The sequence below is a fragment of the Hippopotamus amphibius genome, chromosome X (genome assembly GCF_030028045.1).
Source record: "Hippopotamus amphibius kiboko isolate mHipAmp2 chromosome X, mHipAmp2.hap2, whole genome shotgun sequence".
Classification (NCBI taxonomy): domain Eukaryota; kingdom Metazoa; phylum Chordata; class Mammalia; order Artiodactyla; family Hippopotamidae; genus Hippopotamus; species Hippopotamus amphibius.
Window position 1 is genome coordinate 35,373,272 of NC_080203.1, and position 24,245 is coordinate 35,397,516.

Genomic DNA, 24,245 nt, shown 5'->3' on the forward strand with positions numbered 1-24,245 from the left:
ATGTGATTAGTGTCCTTATAAGAAAAGAAAGAGACCAAAGTTTGCTGTCATGTGAGAACACAGAAAGAAGGTGGTCGCCTGCAAGCCAGGAAGAAAGCTCTTACTAGAACCCAAGCATGCTGGCACCCTGATCTCAGACTTCCAACTTAGAGAATTGTGAGAAATAAATTCCTGTTGTTTAAACCACCCAGTCTGTGGTATTTTGTTATGGCAGCACAGACTGAGACCATGGTGGATTAGGAAGCTACAGGCCCTCCTTCTCTGACAGAGAGAAACTTCAAGTTAAAACAATATGCAGACTAGAATACCTCTGTGAGAACTCTAGAGACCAGCTAAGAAGCTACAACACCCAGGCCATTGTAAAACCAAGAAGGGATTTCAGTGAATGGGGTAGGAATATTCATGGCATTTAGTGCATCCATTTGTGTCCCTCTCCTTATGCTTACAGAAGACCTGATTAAACAGAAAAAAGAATCTGCAAACTTGAAGACAGGTCATTTGAAATCAAGTCATAGGAGCTAAAAGAAAAATAAATGAAGAAAAATGAAGGGAGCCTAAAGGACTTACAAGACATCAAGCGGACCAATATATGTATTATAAGAATCTGAGAAGGCGTGGGGGGTGGGGCAGAGAGCTTATCTGAAGAGGTGGAAGCAACCCAAATGTCCAACAGATAAAATGAATAAACAAAATGTGGTATATATACACAGTGGAATATCATTCAGCTTTAAAAAGGAAAGAAATCCTGTCACATGCTACATGATAAATGAACCTTGAGGATATTATGCTAAATGAGATAAGCCAGTCACAAAAAGATAATGTCCAATTCCACTTACAGGAGGTATCTATAGTAGTCAAATTCATAGAAACAGCAAGTAGAATAGTGGTTACCAGGGGTTGTGGGGAGGAGGCAATGAGGTGTTTCTGTGTAATGAGTACAGAGTTTCAGTTTTGTCAAATGAAAAAGTTCTGGAGATCTGTTTGACAACATTGGAAATATAATTAACACTACTAAGGCACACAGTTAAAAATGGTTAAGATGGTAAATTTTACATTATCTGTTTCTTTACCACAATTTTTATAAAATGAACAAATAAAATTCATTTTCATGAACTCATAAGATGATTTTAGTTGGTATAGATCTTTAGTCATGTAGTTCAAATTTCTCCTTTCACATATTAGGAAATCGAGACCCAGAAACATTAAGTAATTTGTTCAAGGTTGTATATTCAGTGACAGAGTTGGGACATGAAGCCATGTCTTCGTACTCCTACGTTGGCCTTCCACTCACTCATGCTACTTGTACTCCATTAGAAATTCCTTAGAAAAACACAGACCAGATTCTCACTGGCATCTTCTCCCAAAAACTAAGAAAAAATACTAACAACTAGGTAACAAATGGATCTACGGAAAAGTTAAGAATTGGGACTAAAAAATAGAGAAATCAAATAATCAGTCTGAAAAGACCTGTTTTCAGAGTAATATACAGCATATTACGAATTTTAGACCCAAAGGTCTGGTTTGTCAATTATAATCAGATTTGAATTTACTTCAAGAATTACTTGGAATGATGGAGGGGTAATGAGATATATCAGTTACCACTCTGCAATTGGAGTTTAAATGGCAAGCCCTCCAAAACTAAGCACATTTCCTCTGACGCTATTGTCTATGTTTAGGAAAGCTTTCACTAGGTAGACAGCCCAGCTAATGTAAAGATACGCAGATTTTGCCACTCATTTCTTGTAAGCTACTTAGTGGAGGTTACAAAAAACAGTTTTTATTCTGTCAAGCTTCACTATTTACATATCACTCCAGCCAAGGAAGGCATCTGACTGGATATAATTACCAAATCAGGAAAAGGAGCAAAAGCTGAAATTGTTATCAGATATTCTGGGGGTGTTAAAAATACAATTTCATACCTTGTTTATAATAATAAATCCTCTTTAGAGTTTTTTAGTTTATTTTTTTTAATTTATTTATTTATTTTATTTTTGGCTTATTGGCTGCATTGGGTCTTCGTTGCTGCACATGGGCTTTCTGTATTGCGGAGAGCAGGAGTTACTCTTCATTTCAGTGACTGGGCATCTCATTGCGGTGGCGTCTCTTGTTGCCGAGGATGGGCTTTAGGCGCTCGGGCTTCAGTAACTGTGGTGCGTGGGCTCAACAGGTGTGGCTTGCGGGCTCTAGAGTGCAGGCTCAGTAGTTGTGGTACATGGGCTTAGTTGCTCTGCAGCATGTGGGATCTTCCCGGACCAGGGCTTGAACCCATGTCCCCTGCATTGGCAGCTGGACTCTTAACCACTGTGCCACCAGGGAAGCCCTAGAGTTTTTTTTTTTTAATATATTTTTAATTAATTTATTTTATTTTATTTTAATTTATTGGCTGCATTGGGTCTTTGCTGCTGCGCGTGGGCTTTTATTTATTTGTTTTTTGGAGCTGCGGAGAGCAGCAGCTTTTTTTCATTGCAGTGTGCAGGCTTCTTATTGCGGTGGCTTCTCTTGTTGTGTAGTATGGGTTCTAGGTGTGCAGGCTTCAGTAGTTGTGGCGCATGGGCTCAATAGCTGTGGCTCGTGGGCTCGAGAGCACAGGCTCAGTAGTTGTGGCACATGGGCTTAGTTGCTCTGCCACATGTGGGATCTTCTCGGAGCAGGGCTCAAACCTGTGTCCCCTGCATTGGCAGGCAGATTCTTAACCACTGTGCCACCAGGGAAGCCCAAGTCCTAGAGTTTTAAAGAATTATATTGGTTTTTCAAAATTGAAAAAAGTCAATGTAAATCCCCATAAATAAACAATATTCTGAATATGCGATCATATTTTATTCCAGATGTTCACCTAGTTACTTGTCTTTTATTCAGACCACGCTGGGCTTCTACATCGGTGATTTGTTTATTTGTTTTTATTTTTTTAAGGTAGAGATGCCTTAAAAATTAAGGCAGAAGTTTAGCATTTCTGGTTCAGCTTTGTCCTCTGGTGAAGCTGCCTGAGGGGAAAATGTGTGGGGGCATCAAATTACTGAAGTTTTCATTTTAGAGTTGGTGCATAAGCCAACTCCAGGTCTTAAGGAGATTATTAAACCTAACTGGTAGGTGTATATATATATATATAAATATATATATATATATATATATATATATATATATATATTAGAATGGAAAGTTATAGAGTAGAAGAATTAATCTCCAAGGGATCAATTATAAAAGTATATTAATTTTCTGTACTTTATGTGTTCTTTAGTAAGAGTTCTACAGTTGATAACTTTAACAAAGCAAGAATTACTTCTGCTAAGGATACAAAAAAAATTATAATAATAGAAGATAAAGAAGGAAAAAACTGAACAGAATTGTTCACTATATTTTAAAATGCATGTGTAAAATGACAGAAATATGTCATTGGAAAACAGTAAGTGGAATTTCAGTGCCTTAGTGGAAGTGTTATACCACTTGACATACAAAAATTGATGTGTAACATGAAGCAAAACATGAAAATCTCTAATAAATGTAGAAATAATTGCTTATCATCAGTGTTAAACGTTAATTTTCATAGCAAATTATTTGCATACTGCTAATATAAGTAAGGTGGGGCCTTTAGCATTAAAACGGTGCCTCAGGACATCCCTGGTGGCACAGTGATTAAGAATCTGCCTGCCAATGCAGGGGACATGGGTTTGACCCCAGTCCGGGAAGATTCCACATGCTGCGGAGCAACTGAGCCCGTGCACCACAACTACTGAGCCTGTGCTCTAGAGCACATGAGCCACAACTACTGTGCCTGTGTGCCACAACTACTGAGCCCACATGCTGCAAGTGAGCTGCAACTACTGAAGCCTGTGTGCCTAGAGCCTGTGCTCTACAACAAGAGAAGCCACTGCAATGAGAACACTGCAACAAAGAGAAGCCCCCCCTCGCCACAACTAGAGAAAGCCCACGCACAGCAACAAAGACCCAACGCAGCCAAAAATAAACAAATAAATAAATTTAAAAAACCAACCAACCAACCAACCAAACAATAAAAAAACCCAGTGCCTACATCAGACATTATCTATATACACAATAACCCACATATACATTTTGGAAATAATTTTTTAGCTGAAATCTGCAACTCTATGCAGTTAATATGAGCTATTTTTTTACTTAATTACCTAGCCAAGAACAATAAAATGTCTTGAGCTTTTTAAAACTCAGACAATCTGCAATAGTGTTAAATTTCTCTGATTCTTTTGTTAAGGCAGATAGACCTAGCCTGACAGTTTTATAAGGCTATAGTGAATATATACAATATTCAAAATATATTTAGGTTAGGTTTGCAAATATGCATAAACTAACATCCTTTCTTATGGGTCTAATTTGTGGAAAGCAGAAAAGTTCAGCTGCCCAAAGATACACCTATTATTTGTCTGGTGAAGGCTCTCTGAAGACTCTTTAGAAAGGAGGTAGAGGAGGGAAACAGAGGAATTCATTATCAGAGATTATATATGATCAGTCTAGCATAGTTTGTTGTGAGATTAGCTAGCCTAGCAGGTTGGAAAGTTCAAAGGGAATGGGACACTGAGTCAATATATTTTGATTGTGGGGAAGGTTCAGTAGGAAAGACTGAGTACATTGGGGCTCTTCCAGGGAAGCTGACCTAGATGGAACAACTTAATTAGGGTAATTGGGAAACTGGATGATAGCTAGAGGATATCAGCAAGTTGAAAGAATATTGATGCTATGTATATATCACCTCTATTCTTTTAATATCTTTGTCCCAGTTCAACATCTGTTTCAACAAAAACATATTTAGGCATTAAAATATAGATATATAAAGCATGCCTTTACATTTCCACATCACTCAACACATTAATAGTTAAGTATTCATTATGTTTTTACCTGTCAAGTTCAGACTCAGTTTCTTCTGGTGAGTTTCTTTGATATCTCCCTGATAGGTCATGAGATCTCTTTGATTGACCATGATATCTCCCCATTTGGCTACGAGATCTATCTGACATGACATCATCTCTCTCTGAACGGTCACGAAATCTCTCTGAGTGACCATGGAATCTCTCAGAGCAGTCACGGAATCTCTCAGAGCGGTCACGGAATCTCTCAGAGCGGTCACGCGATCTCTCTGACTGGCCATGAGATCTTTCTGTATAGCTACAAGATCTCTCTAATTGGCCACGCCATCTCTCTGACTGGCCATGAGATCTTTCTCTATAGCGACAAGATCTCTCTAATTGGCCACGAGATCTCTCTGAGTGACCATGACTTCTCTTTGATGGGCCATGAGATCTTCTCATGTGGCCATGAGATCTCTCTGCTTGGCCACGAGATCTCTCTGATTGGCCTCGAGATCTCGCTGATTGGCTTCGAGATCTCTCTGAAGAGTGTCGATTTTCTTTTGATTGGCCTTGAGATCCTTCTGATTGATATTGGTTCCCCTCTGATTGGCCTTGATTCATCTCTGCTTGGGCTTTAGAATTTTCATTGCACTTCTGCAAAGAACCGCAATTTTGAAAAACAAATGAAACATATACCCCATTGATTTCATTAAGTCATAATGATATTTTGTTAAGACCATTTCTATGGGCAACTCTTTTTTTAGAATTCCACTGCCCCTACTTTTAAAGACTAAACAGTTTTCAGAACTAATGTGTAGAAAGCTCTGATATCTCATGTCACTGGCACAAAGAATATTATGCATATAAAATTTTAATAAAATGTTTTAAATATGGAAAATTAGTTGCTTTGTGAATTTGAATATATTCCAAGGTCATACTCTACCTACCATTTTCTGGATCTATGTTTTACCTAAAGAAACAACAGATTCTGTGACTTTATAGTTGAGAGACAGAATATTTAATATTTTGTAGCACAAATCCTTAGAACCACAGGAAAGTGTTCAAAATCATACTATTTATTCTCCACCTGTTCAGGTCATTAAAAAGAACCTATCAACTAACGATATAGAAAATCAACTATACTTCAATAAAAAAAACTTACAATAAACTACCTATCTCTTCCATATAAATTAATAATTCTAGAGAGAAAGACAAATAAGTGAGGGGATAGGTAGCTATAAAGAAAGCAGAAGGTAGGCTTAATACTGTTTAAGTAAATTGGCCTGGCAACAACTTAGTCTTTCAACCTTTTCACTTTTTAGATCAAAAGGGCAGTGGAGTGAATCAGGCAAATGGAAATAATGAAACCCTTGACAAATCTCTACGATGCTACACAAATGTAAGTGGAATAAGTCATATGAACTGTGCTAAGAAATCAAGCTTTCCTGCCTGGCAAACAAAACATGCCCTACATCTGACATTGTGACTTTGTAGTATAACACTATCAGAAGCTGAAAGCAACTGTTAAAAGGCAGGGGAGGTATTGGCATAAAGAATATTATTCATAAAAAACTTTAATAAAATAAAAAATATGACAAATCTGTTGCTTTGCTAAAACATAAAGGCATATTCACACTCCAGATTTTCTACTGTAAAACATAAATAAGGAGGTTGGGTGGAATGTACGTATACATTTTCTTTTCCTAGTGACTAGTGTTGGGAACACAGTGGATCAGCAGGAAGGATTGCGACCTATCTCCTAAAGACCCATATGCACCCAAGAACCTTTCCAAAGGAACTTGTAGTCTTTTTACAAATGTTTATATAAAAAAAACCTCATCAAATTGGATACCACAGATTGCTACCTATAGAAAACAACAGAAACTATCAAAAACAACAGAAAATTTCCTTATAAACAATAGAAAGTATCAAAAAGAATTGTGTTGAATAGATATAATTGTGTTTTACTGATATTAGAATTAAATCTTGTGAAATACAAAACCAGCTTATTAGAATTTCAAAGCATGATTGAAAACTGTAATTGTTATTCAATTTATTGGTAGAATAATTATGTTTAAATTTTTATATATTTCTTTGTCACAGAGTACTTTTTCCAGTGAGTTCTGCTATAATGACAGTCTCAAAAGTATGAGAAATAGAAAGATGTTTTCAATTTGAAAATACTATTTTACAATATTCTTAGTTCATTTATGCATTTCAGACTGTAATATAAGCTCATGTCCTTCTTTCCAAACTTTATTAAAAACCTTCTCACCTTACAGATTAAATGCCATCTCCTCCATCAAACTTTCACAAATCCCCATAATCAGGATGAACTGTTTCATCCCCACAATATATAACTTATACCCTATTAGAACATGTACTGCAAACTGCCTGGCATTAAATTTCTTTCTTATCTTTCTCACCACCACATATAATATTTGAGGCAGGGCTGTTCTGGTACCTTGCATAGTGCCTAGAGTAGACATTTAATTAATATTTGTCAAATCAATTCTCTAAATATTTAAAAATGTGACATGATTTCCTTCCCCCCAAATTTGCATTTATATAATTTGGCAAAAATGGTTTAAGCTCCCAGAACCACCATTTTTAACTAAATGACCACATACTACTTTGAGAAGAATCACTTTATAGGCCAAGTTGAAATCATAACATCAATGTTAACTTATGAATCTGGATATGAGCACCTCTCAAATTTCTGTCCAGTGACTGGCTCATCTATACAAGTTTAGAGGTGATGGATTCACTACCATAAAATGTACAACTATAGCAAGTCCCATCTGTTGGTTCCAGAATTTATGTCATACACTATGTCATCTGACTTCTAGTTTTTACAATTCATTCACAAGTCTACTAAAACTGTTTTTATACTAAAACTAAAGATCAAAGACTCTTATTATATGCAGACAAAAATAAGACTGATTATACAAGACAAATCATGAAACCAATCATCTGTTTTGGCATTCTATAAATTCAAAATTTCTAGCAGTGATTGCAAACAGCAAAAATTAAATGTTTATTGAAACAGTTACAGAAGAAAAATCAATTAACAAATATTGAATTTAAATTATGCTCCAGGCAGCATGGGGGAATACTAAGAAACAATCCCTGCTATTAATAGAATTTAGAATAATCCTTAATATTAAGAAATATATTAAATTTAGGACCTTTATATTGGTTAATTCTTGGTATTTATTTACCAGATTCATTAAAGGTTGCCTGTTTAAAGGGCTTTGTCCAGACTTGGATCCAAAAGGTTCTTGGTTTGGTTTTTTATCATTCCTTTCTTCAACAATGTTTCTGAATCTTGAGCGTCCTTCGAAAAATAAATATTTTCTGTATTTTCAGTCAGTAAATTCAACATATCTTTCAGAAGTATTAGCTGTGATCTCATTGTTTTAAAGCTATGCACTGGTATTTGCAAAACCTTTGATATTTCATTAGTCTGATATCATCTGAGAGTCTCAGTGAACTCTAGTACAGTATTTGCCATACTACTTCTATTTGCATACTTTAATAGAGTAGTCTTCTTTGTATACAATGCCTCAAATTTGGTTTCATGTGCCACCAAAGTTGGGACATATTATCTGAAATTAATTTAAAGAATACTCTAATAGAAAAAAGAGAGATGGAGAGAAACTGTCTGTTCTGTATTAATCACGTGAATATTTGCCTCAATCAAATGATCAAAGAATATGGATCTCCAAAGACTCACAAAGATCAATTTTATGTTTAGTAAGAAACATGAGATTGGCCCCCTCACCAATCTTAGCAGCTTTGCCCCTATAATAACTACCATCCCTTCTTTTCTCAGAACCTGCTAAGCCACTGAAGGATTCGAACAAGGACTATAAGGAACCTTGGGTAGGCAGCTGGAAGGGGCTCAGAGTAAGCACAATGTTAAGATGGTTCCAACCTGTTCTCTAGACCATGGAGATCCTTAATTGTTGAAAAGACTTCTCTACTATGGCAATGTGAGCGTGTTCACATTAAAATATGCACACTGCACTGACCAATGTGATTAGGGGTACAAAGGGCTTTCTTCATGTTCTTTTGCACTCTCTTTGCCCTACAGCATTTACTTTTTTCAAAATGTGGATGCCATGGTGCTCAGGTTATTAACCATACTCTTCACCCTCCTGTATTGCCTCCTTAAAGTGGAATTGGGCCATCTAGACAGGCTTGTGAACAAGTACAAAACACTTCTCATTCTTATCCTGTTCTCGCTTAAGGAAGTAACTTATATAAATTAAAATTTTTTTCTCATTTTTCATGGCATAAATTCTTACCAATCCTGTATGCATACATTTCCAAGAAAGGCAAAACTAGCAACATAATGCAACTTTAGAACACATTCCAAGTTTGTGAATTTGCTTACCCAGTTACTCACAAATATTTCAGACTCTTCTTACCACCTGTGATTTTTTGTATACTTTACCTCTTTCCTGGTGGCGATCCTTACAAGCATTTGATTGCTGTCTTGAAAATGAGTTATTTTTTCTATATTTTATCTTTCTAAGGATTATAATGTCATCTGTAGAATACACAGAAAAAAATAAAGACAACGGAAAAAGCTGAATTATGTGTCTCAAGAGAATAATTTATATTCGTACCTCATCATATTTCAGAATATTTTAAAAATTGGTAGCCCTGAAAAATAACACTATAATAATAATGAACTTGTAAAACCATAACAAAGATCAAACAACGCAGACATTTTAGGGTTAGTTTCCTGGAACAATAAAGAGAAAAATTCTTGTTAAGTAGATTTATAGTAACTTCATGTAGGCAAAAATAAAATACTCTCAGAGTAAAGTAGCTTAAGGGGGAAATCATTCAAATAAATGATTTTACTAAAAGCTATTTTAGTTTCAGAGAAACAGAGCAATAGTGTCATCCCTATAAGTAAGATGACACTTATGTAAGACTATATGTAAGAGCTAATTAGTTGCATTTATTTTCTTGAAAAGTAAGAAAGAAAACAAGGGCGAAGGACATTCACAAGAGATACCAAAGAGGTGAAGAACCAAGATTAGTGTAGTCTTAGGAAGCAATCAGACTTTACTTTGCAGTCAGGCATGCTCTTATGCACTCATGTGGAGAGCACTTACATGGCATGATTTGAAGGATGAGAGACAGGTACAACCTGCTCTAAAGTATGTCTCCTAACATCTGGGACGGAAAGGTCTAAAGGTTGGATGTTCTATCAACGGATGAAAGCTTGCTTAGGTCAAGGTATCTTTAGAAATAAGCACAAGCTAGGCATTTGGAAGGACCTAGAGAAACTAGAAGAAAGAGGGGGAGCTGAGAAGGGTGCAAAGAGGAAACAGTTGGATACCAAAGATTAACAGCTCCTTCAGGTCTCCAAAATTCTGATTCTGATTTTCCTTGAGACAGTTGACATCTCCAAAGGTAAAAATCAGGGTAAAGCCCAATAATCAACTGAATATCATTTCTTGACAATCCTATTTTAAGCCTTTGTTCTGTCTGCCTCTCAGCAGCCATTGCCTATAATATCTCCTGCAGACAGAGTCTTTAATTTTCTGTTCCTTGTATTCTTTATGCATTCCCCTTTCTTCTTAATTTTTCCTCTGTTGTTTCTCCTGCATTCTACATTTAAAATCTGTACAAACCTCTGTGCAGACTTTTTTCTCATTACAGTACAGGCGACCCTTTAACAATATGAGGGTTAAGGGTGCTGACTCTCCCTGCAGTTGAAAATCTGCATATAACTTATATCCATCCCTCCCTATACACAGTTCCTCTGTATCCATGGTTCCTATGTATTTGTGGTTCCGCATGTGCAGATTCAACCAACCAGAGATGTGTAGACTATAGTATTTACTATAAAACAAATCCGGGGATAAGTTGTGAACAGAGAATGTTGCCTGCCATATCAGTAAGCAAAGGGTGTTGCTGCATCAGCTACTGCAGCCCCTCTGTGCACCCTGAGGGGATCCAGGATAGAAAAAACCAAGACACTGGCCCTGGATAGTTAGAGTGCATATCAAATGAATGATTTCAATGAGCCCAGACTCCTGCATCTTCCCATATATAAAAAAGCGCTAAATTCATTAACTCGAGATATCTGATCTTAACTTTTATTATCTTTTGATTAACTTAATTACCTTAATTAATTAGATAATTAATTTAATTAATTATCTTTTGAAGTTCCAACGACCTGGTTTTTCTATATAGCCTGGCTCCTCCCTTACCTCTTCAGAACAGTCCCTCAGAGCTATCTGAGAGGCTGTCTTCTGGGCTTAAGTCCTCAGAAAGTCTGCCAAATTAAACATAATTCTCAACTTTTAGGTTGTGCATTTTTTTTTCAGTCAACAAAGTGGACTCGCATAGTTCAAACACATGTTGTTCAAGGGTCAAGTGTATAAGGGAGTGCACTATCAGAACATCTTACAGGACACCACAGGAAGATTTTTGAATCTCCAACCCTTCTCCCTCATCAGCCCTGAAACAATCAATACCCAGCCTACAGGGACCCAATGAGATAGGTGACTTTCCATATAGGAAAGCAAAACTTCCAGAGGCGAGAAAATGAAGAGCTGGTACCTTTCACAATGAAGTAAGTGCTTTCACATGAAGGAGTGCCTGTAGCACTCCAACACAATATGCAGTGACTTTTAAAGTTTTCCTGTCTTCAGTGTGACCAAAAATAACATCAAGCTCTGTCTTAGAATTGCATAAGGATTAAACAAAATAGAAAATTTCTCAAGGCTCATGCAGACCTACAGCTACAGTTGAGAAATATTTATCTAATGCTTTATGACAGGGATGGCTGAATAGGTAAACCATGTGAACTAATAATAACACCTTTAAGGGAGTTCCCCAGTGGCCTATTGGTTAGGATTCTGGGTTTTCGCTGCCATGGCCCAGGTTCATCCTTGGCTGGGGAACTGAGATCCCACAAGCTGTACAGTGCGGTCAAAAAATTTAAAAATTAAAAAAAACCAACCACCTTTAAATTGAATAATACTTTAAAGTTTACAGAGCATTTCCACATAGAAGCTCTTGGCACAGTACCTGGTATATATGGGACACTCAATAAATAAGATAATGAACTGAACAAACATTTATTAAGTGTCTGATATACGCTAGGTACTGTGCCCCCACACTTAAAGGTCAACAGAGATTATCCTCGCTTTTAAAGAAGGAAACAGGAATTTCCTGGTTACCCAGTGGTTAGGACTCTGTGCTCTCACTGCCAAGGGCCCAGGTTCAATCCCTGGTAGGGAAACTAAAATCCCACAAACTGCGCATCATGGAGAAGAAGGAGGAGGAGGAGGGGGAGGAGGAGGGGGAGGGGGAGGAGGAGAGGGAGAGGGAGGGGGAGGAGGAGGAGGAGGGGGAGGGGGAGGAGGAGGGGAGGGGGAGGGGGAGGGGGAGGAGAAGAAAGACTCAGGAAGATTGCACACCTTACTTAAGGGCAGAAAATTAGTATGTTAACAAACTAGGATAGATTCTAGTCCAAGATTCTTGCTACTACCTTACACTTCCTCCTTCAAAAGCTCAGCTATCCCCAGAATTAAAACAGCAGCACCAAGGCTAGTGACCATTCATTTAAATATGGTATTCCTACTAAAATAGCATTTTCCTTTCAATTCTATTTGAAATTAATTGCACAAAGTCAAGTTTAGCATTCAATTAGTGTAATAGCAGCCTCTAATCCAGTATTCAAGCACCCATTTTGCCCTCTCCCCTTGATTTCTTCAGCCTAAGATTTGGTATGCAACCATTTGGTATGCCTGTTCTGAACCACAGAGTGCTATACAGGAAAACTGTGGCATGGCTTTAAATCCTGTCTGTGGACTTATTTGCTCAACAGGACTTAAGCCATTTGAGCTTTGAATCAAACCACACGGCAACTCACATAATCATTTTAAACTCGAGTGAAATATATAAAATGGCTCTAGAAATATCTAGAGTCCTCTTCCCCTATAATGAAATCCTTCTCCATTAGTTTAGCTTACACTTAACATTATGAAGACTTCAGTTTTAATGTCATCCTGATAGTGCCACATTAATCCCACAGGATTTTTTGAATCCTTTTTTTTTTTTTTTGAGACGGGGTCGCGCTATGTTGCCCAGGCTGGAGTGCAGTGGCTATTCACAGGCGCGATCCCACTACTGATCAGCACGGGAGTTTTTGACCTGTTCCGTCTCCGACCTGGGCCGGTTCACCCCTCCTTAGGCAACCTGGTGGTCCCCCGCTCCCGGGGCGTCACCATATTGATGCCGAACTTAGTGCGGACACCCGATCGGCATAGCGCACTGCAGCCCAGAACTCCTGGGCTCAAGCGATCCTCCTGCCTCAGCCTCCCGAGTAGCTGGGACTACAGGCGCGCGCCACCGCGCCCGGCTACCCACAACATATAAAGAACTCAACAACAAAAAGACAAATCACCTTCATCTCAAAAGCCCAGCTTCCCTGCTCTGCTCTCTCACCCTCATTTCTGTGCCTAATTCTGCCTGCTCCCTACCACTTCCTAGGTCTTCCCTGGCTGCAATGCTCTGCTCATTTCTGAGGTCTGCGTCCCTATTCGCTCTTCCACTCTCATTCCTCAGGTTCGCTCTCCCTGCTCCTTGCTCTTCCCAGTTCTTTTTTTTTCTCCCCACTTCTAATGATTGCCTTTACTGCAGCTCCCTGACTCATATTTTAGGTCTGAATCCCTGCTCCTTCCTCCTCATTTCTGAAGCCTGTCCTTCCTCTCTTTCCTCATTTATAAGATCAGCCCTCCCTGCTCTGCTCGCCCACGTTCATCTCTAAGGTGAAACCTCTTCCTACTGCTCTTGCCATTTTCCAGTTCGGCTCTCGTTTGATCCTCCCCTCCATATCAAGTCGCCCCTCACTGCCCTGCTCCTCCGCGTCTCATTTCTAAGGTTGCTGAGCTGTGCTGCTCCTCCCCCCGCCTCGCCCCCCTGCCCCACCCCCCCACTCCTCCACCCCCCCACTCCTCCACCCCCCACCATCCTAAGGTTTTCTCCTCCTCTGCTCTGTGCTGCCCCCCCACCCCGGCCTTATTTATGCAGTCTGTCCTCCCCCTGCCCATTTTTAAGTGGATGAGAGCGAGTAGAAGTCTGAGGTGAGAGACTAGAGCGCGCCAGCAAAAGGGAAAGGCGGTCGAGGCCAAATAGGCACCAATCAACAAGCAGGCAACCAAATAAACCATCCTTTTGCCCAGCCTGGCTGCCCGACCACCACTCCTCGCAAACTAGCCTTAGGCTTGCCCCTCCAACCCCTGGAATCCAGTCCTTTGTGACACGCACTGGGACGGCAAAGAGCAAGTGTGGCACATTGTGTGGGAGTGTGAAAGGGCGGATAACTTCCTATCATTCCTTAGAATAAAATATATGGACACAGCCGGCTTTTTATTTCCCACACCTGACCCCTTCCAGCAATCCCTACTCCCCACGCGATTTCTGTCAGCTTCGGCAAGTTTCCCACCTAAACGGTCAGCGCCGGAGATATGGGAAAATAGGAGCAGAGGGGAGGGGCAGGGGCCTGGTAGGCTGGACCAGCGCTTTGCCCACATGGGGGTGGGTGAGGGCCCAGAGCCTCCATGCGCAGGGGCCTGTGCGTCACAGCGCCGCTTAAAGCCTGCCCTTCCCAGTCAGCCACCACTAGGCAGGGCTGGGGTCCGGGATCTACTTACCTAGAGACATATCTACAAATTCCATCTTGTCTATACTCTTGGGATCTGTGAGCACCTTTCCAGAAAACGTTAGTTTCGAAACCAAACCCATCTCCTCAGTGCAATGGCACCACACTGTGACGTAATATGGCGCCCCCTTACGGCTCGCTAGGGCTCACGGGAAACTCGTCCCCCAATGACAGTCCTTCTCTTTGCTGTTGCTAAGGCCCAGGGGGTGGAGCTTGGCATCTACCCTCCCAGGTCTCCAATCAGGAACTTGGCTCACCAGGAAAAAAAAAAAAAAGAGGAAGACCCACCCATTTCTTTCCCGCTCTTTCTAAAAACTCTCTTCTCCTCTGCATCCACCACCCAGTCACCTACTTTTTTTTTTTTTTCTGTGACCGCTTGATCCTTGCTTTTCATAGCTCTTAGAAGAACCCCATTTCTTCTCTCAGAGGTTGGCATTACTGGCGAATAAAACCTTGTGTTCTTGACGTGATGGACTGGTTCCCTGTTTCTCTGCAATTCCAAGAGCTACCACAAATGTAGCAGTTCACGCTCATCCATAGGCATTCAGTACCACATGCTATTTCATTACTTCCCTAACGGTGCATCCATGACATTTTTAAAGAAAAATGTGATTGTTGCTCTTATAGCCTAATACTGCTCTGTATACACTAATTTTAAATGTTACAGGAATCCAGACTTCCCTGGTGGTGCAGTGGTTAAGAATCCACCTGTCAGTGCAGGGGACATGGGTTCAAGCCCTGGGCTGGGAAGATCCCACAAGTTTGGGAGCAGCTAAGCCCATGTGCGACAACTACTGAGCCTGCGTTCTAGAGCCCCTGTGCCACAACTACTGCTAGACCTGTGCTTCACAGTAAGAAAAGCCACCACAATGAGAAGCCCCCCGCACCACAACGAGTAGCCCCCACTCACCTTAATTAGAGAAAGCCCATGCACAACAAGGAAGACCCAACGGCACCATTTAATTAATTAATTAATTTTAAAAATAAATGTTAGAGGAATCCTGTGTCACTGGTTCTTCAGGGGAAATAAAAATCAAATTAATAATTTTCAAGAGCTGAAAACTTGTTCAAGTTGTTACATAAATCACAACATAAATGTCCGAAGAGATTTTAAAATATAAATTATTTATTTGTTATATTTAAGTCACTGCTTAGCACCAGGGTACTAAAGATTAATGTCAATCTTTTTCTCAAGGCATGTCACCTGAAAACAATAAATACATGCAAAATATTAATTTAAGTGCTATAAATCAGTCCATACAACAAATACTGAGTTCCTTACTGTGTTAGCTCTGGGGATACTGGTAGCTACCAAATATATATATGAGACTTAAAGGAGAAAATCCACCTAACGTATCAAGAGAAAATCATTTAAGACTTGAAAAATTAGGGAATAATTTTAAGGATGGGAAGGGTATTTCTTGGCAGAGGAAGAAGCACTACCAGCACACTCTGGAAACTGCAAGCCATTCTGTGTGGTAGGGTACCGAAAGATGAATCTGAAGAAATCAGCAGAGATTAGATTATGGAGGGACTTTTATATTATGTGAAAGATTTGGAACAATTTTTTCATATCAGATTTATTGAGTTATAGAGCAATAAGGGAAGAGCATCAAAGACAAAATCCCAAGGATATTACAAAGAAAATTGAATAGAAAATATCAGAGTTATGGGAAAATCAGGAAAGTGGTATCCAGGAAGTAAAGGGAGAATTCCAAGGGGAACTTAGTGGTCCACTGGGTCAAGTGTTGCTGGAAGGTCAAAGTAGCTAAGAACTGAATTCATTAAATTTAGTAATTAAGAGTTGGGTTTGGGCTTCCTAGGTGGGGCAGTGGTTAAGAATCCACCTGCCAAAGCAGGGGACGCAGTTTTGATCCCTGCTCCAGGAGGATCCCACGTGCTGTGGAGCAACTAAGCTGGTATGCCAAAACTATTGAGCCTGCGCTTTAGAGCCTGTGAGCCACAACTATTAAAAAAAAAAAAAGAGTCGGGTTTTTTTAACCTTCAGCAGAGTTCTAACAGACCATAAGATGAGGATTGATCAATTAATTAATTAATTTTTCTCTAACAAACACATACGGCATTTACTATCTGCCAGGCACTGTTCTAAGAGCTTTATTAGTCACTCACTTAATCCTCATAATAACCCTGTAACTGAGCAGGACCCAATAACCCTGTAACTGAGTAGGACCCAATGGGGGCCTTCCTGGGACAGGCCTTCCCCCATATCCTCTGAAATGCCTAGATAATAGTATTTGATGCACATTTCCTGAGTTGTTTTGCAGATGTAAAAAAAAAAAACCCTCTCTAACAAATGGAAGATGTTACCTCCTTGATGACCATGAGCACATAGTCCCAGGCCTCCTGGAGCCTAAGGAATGATAATGTTAACCCCTGTGACACTACTGCCCTGTTACTTCCCCATCAGCCAATCAGAAAATTGTGCACAAGCTGATCACATACCCTGTGATCCACCCACCCCAACCTGGTTTTTATTGTTTCCTTCATTTCCTGTTCATTTATTTCTGATCTGATCTTTATGATTTCTTTCCTTCTGCTCACTTTGGGTTTTTTTTTTTGTTGTTGTTGTTGTTGTTCTCTCTCTAATTGTTTTAGCTGTAAGGTTAGGTTGTTTCTTCAATATTTTTCTTGTTTCTTGAGGTAGGACTGTATTGCTATAAACTTCCCTCTTAGAACTGTGTTTGCTGCATCCCATAGGTTTTGGGTTGTTGTGTTTGCACTGTCATTTGTTTCTAGGTATTTTTTTATTTCTTCTTTGATTTCTTCAGTGCTTTCTTGGTTGTTTAATAGTGTATTGTTTAGCCTCTATGTGTTTATATTTTTTACAGTTTTTTTTCCTGTAATTGATATCTGGTCTCATGGCGTTGTGGTCAGAGAAGATGCTTGATATGATTTCAATTTTCTTGAATTTACCAAGGCTTGATTTGTGACCCAAGATGTGATCTATCCTGGAAAATGTTCCACGTGCACTTGAGAAGGAAGTGTATTCTGTAGTTTTTGGATGGAATGTCCTATAAATATCAAGTCGAGATGGTCTAATGTGCCATTTAAAGCTTGTGTTTTCTTGTTTATTTTCTGTTTGGATGATCTGTCCATTGATGTAAATGGGGTGTTCAAATCTGCTATTATTGTGTTCCTGTCGATGTCCCCTTTTATGGCTGTTAGCATTTGCCTTATGTATTGAGGGGCTCCTATGTTGGGGGCATAGATATTTACCATTGTGATATGTTCTTCTTGGATTGACCCCTTGATCATTATGTAGTGTCCTTCCTTGTCTCTTGTAATAATCTTTACCTTAAAGTCTAATTTGTCTGATTTGAGTATTGCTACTCCAGCTTTCTTTTGACTTCCATTTGCATGGAATATCTTTTTTTTACTTTCAGTCTATATGTGTCCCTTGGTCTGAAGTGGGTTTCTTGTAGGCAGCATATAGAAGGGTCTTGTTTTTGTATCCATGCAGCCAGTCTGTGTCTTTTGGTAGGAGCATTTAATCCATTTATATTTAAGGTGATTATTGACATGTGTGTTCCGATTACCATTTTCTTAATTGTTTTGGGTTTGTATTTGTAGGTGTTTTCCTTTTCTTGTGTGTCCTACTTAGAGAAGTTCCTTTAGCACTTGTTGTAAGGCTGGTTTGGTGGTGCTGAATTCTCTTCACTTTTGCTTGTCTGGAAAGCTTTTGATTTCTCTGTCGAATTTGCATGAGATTTTTGCTGGGTAGAGTATTCTTGGCTGTAGGTTTTTCCCTTTCAGGACTACCATTCCCTTCTGGCCTGCAGAGTTTCTGCAGAAAGGTCAGCTGTTATCCTTATAGATTTTCCCTTATATGTTATTTGTTGCTTTTCTCTTGCTGCTTTTAATATTTTTTCTTTGTGTTTAATTGATGTTAGTTTGATTAATATGTGCCTTGGTGTATTTCTCTTTGGGTTTATTCTGTATGGGACTCTCTGTGCTTCTTGGACTTGATTATTTCCTTTCCCACGTTGGGGATGTTTTCTACTATAACTTCTTCAAATATTTTCTCAGACCCTTTCTTTTTTTTCTTCTTCTTCTGGGATGCCTATGATTCGAATGTTGGTGTGCTTAATTTTGTCACCAAGGTCTCTGAGACTGTCTTCCATTCTTTTTATTCTTTTCTCTCTTTCCTGCTCTGTGGCAGTTATTTCCACCATTCTATCTTCCAACTCACTTATTCGTTCTTCTGCCTCAGTTATTCTGCTGTTTATAGCATCTAGAGTATTTTTAATTTCAGTTATTTTGTTATCCATTGCTGTTTGTTTGTTCTTTAGTTCTTTGAGTCCTTATTAACTGTTTCTTGTATTTCCTCTATTTTGTTATCGAGATTTTGGATCACCTTTACTATCATTACTCTGAATTCTTTTTCAGGCATTTTTCTTATTTCCTCTTCATTTCTTTGCTTTTGTGGGTTTTTTTTCTTGCTTCTTTGCCTGCAAGGTGTTTCTTTGTTTTCTCCTTTTGTCTAATTTATAGGATTTGCTGTCTCCTTTCCCTATGCTGCCTAGTAATAATTCCTCTTGTTTCTGCTCTCTGCCCACTGTGGTGGGGTTTGTCCAGTGTCTTGTGTAGGCTTCCTGGTGGGGGGGTCTGGTGTCTGCTTTCCAGTGTGTGGCTCTGAGTCTCTTCTCTCTGATGAACAGGGCCTTGTCAGGTGATGTGTTTTAGGGAATCTGTGAGGTTAATATGGCTTTAGATAGTCTGTGTGCTGATGGGTGGGTTTGTGTTCCTGTCTTGTTTGTAGGTTGGTGTGAGATATCCACCACTGGCAGTTGCAGACAGTCGAATGAAGCCGGATCTTAGAATCTGATACAGGGCTCCATGAGAGTTCTCTGCAGTTGATCTTCCCTGTGTCTGAGGACTCGCTAGTGGTTTAGCATCCTGGATTTGGTGTTCCCTCCCCAGAGCCTCCAACTTGACTTCTGATGGAGTAGTCCAGACTTCAGAGGTTGCTTTTCCCAGCAATAAAGGGGTTTAAAAGAGACTGTCAAAGCCCCAGACTAATGGCAGAGTGTTGAGTCAAACAAATACTAAATCAAGGAGACACATACATGCACAAGACACACAAATACCAAATCCAATAGAACATAAGGCACAAGAAAGACCTGACAGAAGAACCCCAGTATGCAATCAGACAATCAAAGAGAAAGCTAACAAAAATTCAAAACCAAACAAACAAACAAAAAAAACCCCCCACACACAAACACAAATCCAGGGAAATTTTGAAAACTAGGATCAAATATAATAAAGAGCAAGAGTACAGCAGGCAGAATGAAGATTCCCAAAACAAAATCAGACAATTGTAATTAGAACTAAGATAAAGACAAAACCTAATAATAAAAACCAAAGCAGTGTGTCATCTGGAGAATAAAGCAAGGAAACAGAGCAGACTGATAATACTGATTATAAGTATATTAAGATAAAATAAACTAAAAAACGATAGAAGACAGGGCAACAGAAGAGCACAGTGTGACTGGAAATATGAAAAGAAAAAGAAAAAAATAGAAATGTATAAAAGATAGAGAAGAAAAGAAGGTAGGAGAGATAAAGTTAGCGCTACAAAAAACTTAGCTAGAAATAGAAGTATATAGAAAGGCTAAAAATAAAAATAGAATAAAAAATAGAATAAAAAATGTTATAAAACTTGTTGATCCCTTAGGACTAAGATCGTAATTAATAATAATAAAAAAAAAGCTAAAACTGACCCCAGAATGGACCAGATCAACAGAATTAATAATAATATTTCTGTTTCATTGGAGTCTCAGCTGTAAGTGTCCTTCTACCCATTTTGGGCTTTTTGTATTACTCTGTGACCAGCAGAGCTTCCTTTGTTTGTTTGTAAGTGCTGGTGTATGGGGAGAGAGAGGGTACAGTAGAGGCTTCTTCCCCTGGGAATGAGTGAGTGGTAGCACCCTGCCTGGGTCACGGGATCCTGGGCGGCAATGGCGGTGCCTGTTGCAGAGGGAAGCTGGCTGCTCAGGCCAAGAGAGAGACTACAACCGCAGCTCCTCCCCCCTGCATACGACTCCACAATAGCGCCCTGCCTGGGTCACGGTGGCCCAAGCAGTGGTGGTGGTGCCTATTGCAGAGGGAAGCCGGCAGCTCAGGTGTAAACAGAATGTCTCCAGAGCTGGGCCACTCTGCGGACTTTTGGCTCTTGGCTGCAGGCACTCTAGGCCAACCCTGCCCGGGCGCCTTTGTTATCCTTGACTGCGATAGCCAGGCCCAGAGGCAGTCTTCCTTTGTTCGTCGCAGGCACTGAGAGAGGGATTACACCTGTGGCTCCGCCCCACTGCTTGTGAGTCAGCAGTATTGAGCTGACACCATGGCTACCCAGCTTTCCATGGCAGGCATTCTCTGCTACAGATTTCTTCCCTCCTGTCCCCTCAGTCCATCTCCCCACTGCCAACAATGTTTCTCACCCTGAACCAGTTTTCTGGTTCACATGTTCCAGCTCCCACACCCCCTGTTCAGCTGTGAGCCCACATCTCAGTCCAGACACGCTGAGCTGTGGTGTGAAAATTTCGTGTGTTTCTCACTCTTTCCCATCTGCCACAGATCAGCCACTTCACCCTCTTTGAACAGTCCCAAATGCCTCCCTTCCCCATTGGAGAAGGGGTTTCCCTGTCAGATAAGGGATGTTTCCTCAAATTCGGCATTCTCCCCTCTGTTTCACCTTCCCTCACCCCAGGGTGTGGGACCCATCCCTTTCCTTTCTTCTTGTCCTCTTTCTCCTTTTTTTCCCCCTCTGTCCTACCCAGTTATGTTGGGATCTTTGCAGTTCTTTCTGATGTCTGAAGTCTTCTGCTGGTGTTCAGCTGGTTCTCTGTGGGAATTATTGTGTCTTTTGATGTATTGCTGATGCATCTGTGGAGAGGGATGCATTCCACATCCTTCTACTTCACCGCCGTCTTTCCAATCTCCCTCACCTGTTTTTTTTAGAATTAATTAATTAATTAATTTTATTGGCTGTGTTGGGTCTTTTTTTGCTGTGCGCAGGCTATCTTTTTAGTTGAGGTGTGTGTGGGTTACTCTTCATTGTGGTGCGCAGGCTCCTCATTGCCGTGGTTTCTCTTGCTGCAGAGCACGGGCTGTAGGCATGTGGGCTTCAGTAGTTGCAGCACATGGGCTCAATAGCTGTGGCTCATGGGCTCTAAAGCACAGGCTCAACAGTTGTGGCACACAGGCTTAGTTGCTTCACGGCATGTGGGATCTTCCTGGAGCAGGGATCGAACCTGTGTCCCCTGCATTGGCAGGCAGATTCTCAACCACTGAACCACCTAGGAAGCCCTCCCTCACCTGGTTTTTAAAAATACTTTGCCAAAACCCTTTGGGGAGCTCTGGGCTTTTTAGGGCATGAGCCACCCTTTCTCCTTGCATGGTGTTGCAATAAACCTTTCTCTGCTCCAAACTCTGACGTTTCAGTTTGTTTGGCTTCACTGTGTGTTGGGCACACAAACTTGCATTAACAGTTTTGGTGACCCAGCTAGGATCCTGTGCCCATGGCAGGTTGACCCTGGCCTGGGACAGCCCATTCCCTGAGCCCCCAGCAGCTGCCAGAGCCCATTTCACTCTGGGGATCTCAAAGGGACTCTCCCAAAGAGGGACTGGCCACCCATGGCACAAGGCTGTTTGTAGCCAAGAAACATTTAGAGCTACAGTCCATATTTGGTGTTGGTGTTGTTTGGTCCTTCACTCCAGTTTGTGAGGGCTGGGAATTCTCTCCACTCCATTTGGGCTGCTTCCCTTGCAGGAAGTAAGCCACTTTGCTTGAGGGTAAGTAGCTCTGGTGTGCACAACCGGGAACAATCTCCCCACTCAATTTGGGCATTCCCTCTACAGGACAAGCCAACTTGTTTTGCATTTGATTGGGTTACCCTGTTGGAGAGGGGAATTGTTGGACTCTACTCAGTTTGGGAACTGGTTCATTTTGAGAGCCAGGCCAATTTGTTTGGAGGCCTCCATTTGGGAGTGGAAGTGGAATTTTAGACTACACCTCCTCTGATTTTCTGTGCGACTGTAGCTTAGTTGTTGTTTGTGTTTTTATGTGCATCATTTTGGGGTGAGCTACTCATGGTCCATTCTTTTTCGGGAGCCAGGCCACTCTGGAGCCTCCATTTGGGAAGGGAGGTGGAATTTCTGGGCTATGCCTCGTCTGATTCTCTGTTTGTGGGACCATATGTTTGTTGTTTGTATGTGTGTTAGTACTTGCAATGGCTAGTTGAGATGTCTTTGGTGAATAATGGGACTTTGTGTGTGACGAAACCAGGGTATCCTTCCCTATTGCCTGCAGCAGAGCATTGGTTGGGATTTTCTTCCTTTTCTTCCTTTTAGGGAACTGTGACACTAAGAGACCAAATTGAATTGCTGTTTGCTTGATATTTGATAACAAAGGCCATGAATAATTAAGTATGAATGATCAGAGCTCTGTTCCATCTTATAGTCCCCTGGGGTACTTTTGCAAAACTAGGAGATGTTTAGCTATGCTCCCTAAATGGAAGAAAATGCCTCAATACTCCCTGAGATCTGGAGAGCAAAGGCTCTAATGGCTCAGCTATTATACCAAAGTGGCCTTTTGCAATTGCTTTTATCTTGGGGGTGTATGTGTGTGTATGTGAATGAGTGTCTCAGTACCTGAGTCTAAATCCTTTTTTGTCTTCCTGATTTTGCTGAAAGAGGGGCATATCAATGTGAGTGGATGATATGTATTATTTATTTTATTTATTTATTACTGTTATTTATTTGTTTAAACTGAGGTGGATATTTGGGAACTAGAAAAAAGTTCCCTGAAAATAGCCCAAAATGGCTCGGTTTTGTATAAGTAGTTAGAAGAGGACTTTGCATTTCTCTTCCTGTGCCTTTGAGATGTAAATGATCTACCTGGGCTCTCTGGAGCTCATCTAATCAATCTGTATTGCTTGGAAATGAAGAAAAAAAGGAATGCAGGAATAGCATTAAAAAAAGAAACCCTCAAAACTGCTGGGAATGCTCCCTCAGACAAACTGTAATTCATGAGCTTCATAAGGGATCATCAAGAACAAATAGTAAAGCCTTAGTCATCTGAGCAAGCAATTTTAATGTATTCCAACTGCTCTTTGTAAGCTAGTAAGTTTATATTGTAATATCTGATTCACAACTGAGTTTTTTTTAAGTGCAGCTATGAGATCTCTAGTACTGTTTGTTTATATGTCTGTGTACATGTTATACATATGAGATATCTCTACCTCTGGGAAGTATTATCAAAATTGAATTTATAAAGAACTCTGATTCTAAGTGCTTACAATAAAATATAAAAGAAGCTAGACAAAATGAGTTTCAAGTTCACGTGAATGGGGAAATACTCTATTAAGTTAATACCTGGTATTAAGGTTAGTTTGTTTGTTGATCTGATTAATATAGACCTGTCTTTAGAGTAATCAACATTAAGTATAATACTTTCCCAGCAATAGGTTTAATAGAAGTGAAATGAAATCTTGTTATATCTGTTGCAAATCTGTCAGCAAGAAAAGTAACTTGGTATGATGAAATTTTTATAAGTGAATTAAATGCAAATGAGAGAAGAACTTTTAGGTAAACTCTATGGGAATAATTACATTCTGAAAGTTATCTATAATAGTCTCTCCAGATTTTGGTAACTATTACTTGCCTCTTGGTTTTCACTAGAAATTAAGGTTTTTAAGAGTTGGGGGTTCTAA

The 24,245-nt window shown here is 40.0% G+C and overlaps 1 protein-coding gene across 1 annotated transcript; it reads right to left on the bottom strand.

The window, feature by feature from the left end:
* Positions 1-4,843: 4,843 nt before the first annotated feature.
* LUZP4 (leucine zipper protein 4) lies at positions 4,844-14,597 on the bottom strand. Its single transcript, XM_057717584.1, is given in 5 exon segments — positions 4,844-5,146; positions 5,148-5,471; positions 8,039-8,154; positions 9,277-9,372; positions 14,507-14,597. Coding segments are annotated over 5 exon segments (930 nt in total).
* Positions 14,598-24,245: the final 9,648 nt, after the last annotated feature.